The sequence below is a fragment of the Clinocottus analis genome, unplaced genomic scaffold, assembly GCF_023055335.1.
Source record: "Clinocottus analis isolate CAN_PGR_092001 unplaced genomic scaffold, fCliAna1.0.p SCAF_14, whole genome shotgun sequence".
Classification (NCBI taxonomy): Eukaryota; Metazoa; Chordata; class Actinopteri; order Perciformes; family Cottidae; genus Clinocottus; species Clinocottus analis.
Window position 1 is genome coordinate 6,074,877 of NW_027175865.1, and position 7,321 is coordinate 6,082,197.

At 42.2% G+C, this 7,321-nt stretch overlaps 1 protein-coding gene across 1 annotated transcript; it reads left to right on the top strand.

The window, feature by feature from the left end:
* The first annotated feature begins 77 nt into the window (after positions 1-77).
* On the top strand, positions 78-6,797 carry tmem79a (transmembrane protein 79a). Its single transcript, XM_068575948.1, has 5 exons — positions 78-182; positions 1,938-2,785; positions 4,119-4,313; positions 4,415-4,637; positions 5,688-6,797. Exons 2-5 carry the CDS (start codon positions 2,044-2,046, stop codon positions 5,878-5,880), a joined length of 1,353 nt encoding a protein of 450 aa, XP_068432049.1. The 5' UTR covers positions 78-182; positions 1,938-2,043; the 3' UTR covers positions 5,881-6,797.
* The last annotated feature ends 524 nt before the right edge of the window (positions 6,798-7,321 follow it).

Consider the following 7,321-nt stretch of genomic DNA (forward strand, 5'->3'; position numbering starts at 1 on the left):
TGTGTTTTTCGGTACGTGGAAATAGAGGCAGAGTGACACCTCTTCACCGGTTCTTCCTCCCTGGCGATTCAGATCCTGGCTGCACCTGCCAGGTCACTTCTCCTGTGAGGAACAGCTCGGTCTCGCTGCTTTTGGACACAACTTTGCGGAGGGTTGCTGTAATGTGAGCGGAGTCAGAAAAGGTAAGCCTGCGTCAGTATTTACCTTCAAGGTGTTTATGTGTGTAACTGCTTCAATCTCACAGGGCTCGGTCGTCGATACGTTTCTGGAGTTGCCAAACAAGTTTCGGCTTTAGCCAGAAACTACATGACCCACTGCTCCACAGGCCTCACCAGCTAAAGAGCGAGACGCAGGAGAGACAGCTCTGTGAATCTTAACCCACTCAAATGAAGCAAATAAATCCGTTTTCAAGTGAAACTCAACAGTGAGCCTGTTGAGTCTGTCTGTAGCAAGCTGGCAGCTCTCAGCGAATAGTTTCAGAGTTTGTAAAGTGTCACATTGTGTTGCAATGTGACAGCGAACAGACGTGTAAGATAAGGAAATGCAGTACTAGGTCGACATTTCCTTACAGGTAACTTGATCCTATTTTTAAATATGAACCAATAATCTCCCCTGAAACCAGACTCAAAACAGGGATTCGTCTGAAAGTCTCACTTTTAGTGTCAACAAATGTGTTACAAATCCCGCCATGTTTCCTAGTTTCATCTCGCAGTAACAATCAATCAACACGCCAACTTCATTCTGAGGCAAAGTCCAGCTGTTATTGTGTCTTCATAGAGCAGGAATGCAGACATGTTCATCCAGCTTCTTACTCACTTTATGGCCGAAATTAAACTGTGTTTTTTTCTGTTAATAATTAGCCGGTTAGAATAATCTATATTATCTCCAAAGTTGGGTTGGACACACTTGGGACATATTAAAAGATGCACTAGGCTTTGGTCTCTACTGTATGTGCTTTTTATGTGTTTTGTTATGATTTTTTGTTGAAGTTCAATCACTTAAACAAAAAAATCTTAAATTTGAAACTTTTTTTATTCAGCAGGCACAATGTACAATCTGTGTATTGTACCAGATATAGATAAAAGCACACCTTTGTCTGCAGTCCATCAGTTTTCACTTCACCTCCTGATTCAGATCAACTGAAGTGTAAATATAGTTCTATCATATTTAGAGATTATTTGGTCCTCCATAAACAAATAAACTGCCGCAGAGATTGCTTTGGAGCTGAACAAAACCTTTCTGTTTTCAACAGAAACTAAGTAAGTAAATAAGTAAAAGAGTATTTAGAGTAGAGCTATATGATTTTGCAAGTTCTCCTGATTTTATTATTAGTGTTCACAAGATTTCTTTACATGTAAGTTCATGTTAAGTTTGTCTGGACTGTTTTTAGGTTTTGAACTGGACAAAACGAGCAGTTTGGCGTTTTTTTTTTTTTTAAATAGACCAAACGATTAAAGGGTGATCGACAAAGTCCTCTCCAGATGAATTGATAATGAGGCCAATTGTTATTTCACGTTGTTATTTACTTTAAGATATGATTTAAACTCTATTAACTGTGGTGAAATAAGGTACCAACATTCTTCAAATAAGCTCATTCTGTATTTTCACAAAGTTTTTAATTCACTTGTTACACTTGTTATTTGTGATACCTGATTTGATGTTTGAGTCTGATACTTCACCATTCAATCAATACTTAAATTAACGGAACAAATGTTGCATATTTATTGCTATTTTTAAGTGGAATTAGTCTGATCTTCAGACATGCACTCAATCAAATCAGACAGCTGCATGAACACGCTGCATGAACACGCTGCATACAGCGTGACGGCTCCACAGGGCAACACTCCCATGATAAACAGTGAACTTTGATTTTCCTTCTTTGAAGGCGGAGCAGGACATAGTAGTTTAACATGTTTTTGTACTCCGCCCCATCACAGACAAATGAAGAAAAAATGACTTTTAGCAGCTGGAAGAAGATTTGCTAACAGTCAGAATCTTGACAGCGCACACAGACTAAAAAGACAGAAAATTTAAATTAAAAAAATGTCTGGCCAAGCTGGTTTAATCTCAACCGAGGACGAGGCACTTCCACCTGCAGAGCCACAAATAGCCGGAAGTAAAAAGCCAGAAGAGAGCGTAGAGGAAAGATATGAAGTTATAGACGACAAGCAGCAGCAGCAGCAGCAGGAGGAGGAGGACAAAGGAGAAGAAGAAATGAAGAACTCTAAAGAGGAGGAGGAGGAGGAGGACAAGGAGGAGAAGGAAGAAGAAGAAGAGGAGGAGGAAATGACCACCTCTGCTCATCTGGAGCCGAACACTCTGCCATGGCCTGAAGACAGAGACAAGAGGCCTCAGACAGACAACGACGATGGAGTCCGGTCAGGAAAAGGTGTTTCTGAGCCTGAAGACATGGAGCTCTCTGGAGGAAGCCGGGACCTGCCGGAGGAGCGGAGCCCGGCCGACGGAAAGAGCAAGTGGAGGGAAAGCATGCCCGAGGGCGACAGGTGGAGGGACGATGAGCTCGAGCTGCAGCGGGACCATAATGGGGGTGGCTCGCTGGCAGATGATGAAGATGAAGGGGAGGAAGAAGACGAACAGTCAACTTGGATTTCAGAGAAAGATGCTCAGGGTTTCTCTCCACGAGTCACGATTGTGCGTCCGTCCAGCAAAGAGCTCCCCGACGAGAGCAGGCTGTTCATAGAGGACGTCGACAAGGAGCCGCAGACGGAGCTCGACTCAGCGGCGCAGTTTCATCCAGTGTGGACAGAACCGGACGACAAGTACTGTGAGTAGGAAACCAGACTTCAATGTGTGACTCATTTATCAGAAAACTCCCTGCCTAACATTCAAGTCATCACATAATTGATTGGATGTTTGCCCTGACCAGGAACAGCAGAGTCATGGATTTACCTCATGGCTGCACATTATCCCCCAAAATGTTCCTCTTCAAGGAAGTTATTATGCAAAAACATATGCACTTAAAAAACAACAGCAACGTTGTATCCACTATTTAATATCTACACTCATCGTTAACCCGTGAAAACATCAATCATTTAGTGATATTTCTGTATAGAAATAGGGATTTGAGAGTAAGAAGTTGGTTGGCAGAATAATGAAAGAAAATAATGCATCAGAAATTCAGAGTTGCCAACGAGAAATCATAAAATAAGGACAATGTGGTGTTAATGAGAGAAGACGATGAAGACGTAAATTGATGCCAGCATTTTATTAGTGAGACGGCAGAGAAAAGACGAGAGTCTGGGACAAAACTAAGGCCATAAACCCTGGCGGACCCACCAAGCATCAGATTTCTTAATCCCCTAATCCGTCTCTACTTGTTTCCTGTCCAAAAATCCTCATTCAACATCTATTACATCAAATTAAAGGCAGATTAAGAAAGATTACCGTTTAAACAGATGCTTACAAACTACTGTGTCATTGTGATACTAAATCCTGTTGTATTCTTTTTGAGAGGAAGAGGGAAAACATAATCTCGTTATCTCCACATGTGAAGAGCGTAAGAGCTTCATGTGCTGTGGATTTTGAGTCGTTTACTATTCGTTGCCTTGTCGAGTAAAAATACCTGAGCAGGTTTAGTTTTACATGAGCAACTTTGAGTTGAACTGGTCACATATCTGATCACTTTGTTCTAGAGACGCATCACTTGTCATTTTCTTGCCCGATTACTTTTTTTTTTTAACCTGCCAAGCCTGCATTCATTTCCTTCTGAGAACTATAATTAACACTTTTGTAACTTTTCTTTAGTGGAAAATGGTGTTTGTTTATTCTTGTGCACCAGGGAAGAATCAGATAGATTATTATTCAATACTGTTTATGAACTATTCATTATCTATCCAAAACTATGTACATATTAACCTAATTATACAAACCTACATTCTATTAACTCCTCCCTTAACTACACCAGCTGACTGCGCCCGCCACAATAGTAGAGGAAGACCCGCTGCTGGCAGAAGAGCTGGTCACTCTGACACATTCAAAGGCATTTCTTGCATTTCCTGTGGTGGTCATGCTCTGGCTTCAGTCTCGTCCTCCTGCTGCCATCGTGCTGTCCCACCGAAGACAGAAATGAACGTCTTTAATACATCCTCCTTCCTCAGACCTGTGTGAGCAACTGTGCGGCAGCAAGCTGACGACAGCCCTGTCCACGGCGGCCGCGGGACTCCTCTTCCCTCTGCTGCTGTGGGGCGGTTACGCCCTCCTTCCCTTTGACCCGCCTCAGCTGGGGAGCGCCCCCCTCAGGGTGGTGTACACTCTACGCTGCGCCTTCTTCGGCATCGTCCCCATCCTGCTCGGTAAGACCTCGTGTGTCCAGTTTATTGTGTACTGACACAAACACGTTAAGGACCTTCCCACAGAATAAAACCCGGTAAAACTGACCCTCGTCTCTCTGCAGGTGTGGTGGTGCAGGGCGTGGCCCGGCTGCGCTACAGCGCCCTGAAGCCCCTCTATCAGGGCAAACGGTTGCACAGAGAAGTGGCGGTGCACTGGCACTACGTCAACGAGTCGCTGGCCCTCTTCCTCATCTACTTCCTGCAGCTCGCAGTCATGGCAACCTACATCAGCCAGGACCTGCTGAAACTGGTGCCGCTGCTCACCATCATATTTGTGTTTGGCAGGTATGCGTTGTTGAATGTTTAGGATCCAAACCGGGAATGTGTGATGGGATAGAAGATATTTACTTTCCAGCTGGTACATGATTGTGTAGTTGAGGTTGTTTATTCCCGTCAGTAATACACTTGATTTACACCGCATGACACAACTTTACAACGCAGTGAAGCCACGTAACTGATCATGAAGGATTATTACTAATCTCCGTTTAGCCATATTTAAACCACTTACTGTGTTAGCGAGTACTTTCTACTTCCTGTTGTAACTTTGCATGCGTGCAACAGTAAGTACAATGGATCAAAGTTTAACAGGGCTGAAGAACAGTTGGAGCAGTGATTTTTAAAATGCATTCACCTTTTACAGTAACACACACAAAGTGGTTAAAAAATGTACAACCATTTGACAAAAAAAGTCGAGAGAGCGAGCGAGAGAGAGAGATAAAAAAAAAACAATTTATTCAGGTTTCTCGCCAAAAACATAAGATCACAATTGATCATTCGCCTGATACAATTTTTTACTGTCCGGGCCTTAAATGCACCAGGATGGTAAACGTCTGTGAACAGCCGTCGACTTCGTCATCAGCAGGACGGTCAGAGGGAACAAATACATGAGGGGGAGATGTAAAACGAGAAGAAGCATCTATTCATTTATCAATCCAGAGCCTTTGAGTCATCAAGCACTTTTCAAAATGATTTAAGGCGTGAATGAGAGGAAGCCTCGATTCAACTTTCTTGAAAAAGAGACTTGAGCTGAAGAAGAGCTCTTGAAAAGGAGACGTTTGGATCCTTTACGCTCAGCGCAGGTTTCCCCGCTCAAGTCCATTTAGTTAAAAAAGGCTGAATGTGCAAAAACAAACAAAGGGCTTTGTCTGAGCGTGACGTCGCTCTGGCTGCGCGGACACGCGTCACAGATGTGGAAAGCATGAATCACGCCCAAGCCGCCTAACATTCCTGCTGAAAGGGGTGTGTGTATGTGGGTCGTGATCGGCTCCATTTGTCATGTTGATGTGCGTCTTGTTGGCCTCTAGCTGATAATTTGTGTTGTTTCCTGTGCTGCAGGCTGATCTACTGGCTCTGCCTCTCTCTGGACAGCAGCATCAGGGGGCTGGGCTTCGGCTTCTCCTTCTTTCCCATACTGGTCATGCTGGGCACCAACCTTTACTTCATCTGCGCTTCAGTCGGACAAGGGGCGGTCTTTGACGTGGAACCTCCGACGACGGCTCCTCCTCCAAAGCTGCGCTGGTGGGGTTGAAGGCCACCGTCCAAAAAAGCAAAGAGGAGTTAAGAGACAAATAACTGTAAAACGCCTTTTTTTTTTTTTTTTTTTAATGTGACGACACGACAACATGCAGACAACTTGGCTTCTTCTTCTGGGCTCTTACATCGTTGTAATCCCTCAGATTTCCATCCTGGTTGATTTGGTGTCATCTGTGATTACTGCGACAGCTCTCCATGAACAGCGACTTGTATGATTAAATAATAACACTGTCAAAACGTCTTCCAAAAGTGACCGTTGCTTTGTTTTGTACACGTTATTATTGGTCACAATAAAACACTGATTCTCCAGTTGGATGCTTTTAATGTTAAGCAGCAGCAGAACACATTCTGCTTGCATCAGCAGTAACAGTGAATGCCTATAGGAAAGGCGGACCCCGCCAAAACAAATGATTTTATGAAAATACTTATGAAAATCAAGGATTCTAACTCTTAGGTTTTGTTTTATTTGGCCTTTTGTTATTAAACAAATCAAATACATAAAGGTTATGGGGTTATTTGTAACTTGAATCTGTGTATATACAGTACATAAAAAAAGAATTCAAACAATATTCACATGCTTACATTAGGAAACCAAAAAGGTCTCCATGTCCATGCAAATTAAAGCAGAAGAATAAGAGCTATTTTTTGTGTTTACTAATCTTTGATCGCAAATCTCGACCTTTACGCGTGGAGTTGATGGACTCCAGTGTTTGCCGCAAAATCAAGAAGAAAATGTGGAATATAAAAACTGAAAAGTTTCAGTTGGAAGCAAAGAAACAAGTGAGATGGAGATCAAAGGTTAAAAGTTACAGGCACTGTTTTGTTTGTGAGATTTCAATGTGAAATTGTCTTATGCATTTTAACATTTGTATTTAGCTGTCACACTGGTAATCTTTGAACTGTATATTTTATAAGAGATACTGTTTTTCATCTTGTCTATTTTTGAGATGCAATATTTGTGACTTAGAATGAGTCTAATAAAGCTTCAAATCTGATACTCAACGCTGTGCAGCAGCTGGTGATTCAGCTCCAAATGACTGAGCGGGGAACAGGTTCTTTAGTGACATAAGAAAATGAAAAAACTAAATTGTGATACTATTGAAGTAATTGTCTCTGTGATCATGATTCATGGGGCATGTTTCAACGAGAGCAAATAACTTTTCTTAAAAGACATCACCAGATTGCTCCAGCGTTAACGTTTTGTTTACTGTTTTTTGTTGTCTTGCTCACCCAGTTGTTTACCTCACAGCAGGTCACGAGAGATCAGCTGAATTTAGCTGCGTAGTTCTCACCGAACGTGTGAAATGAAGCGTGTTTGAAGCTGTGACAATAAAGAGAGAAATTATGTACTGAACAGGAAAAAAAAATGATCTAATGCATTGCTGAAATAACATTTTTCTTAAAATTAGTTAAAAATTAATTAAACATTCAAATAA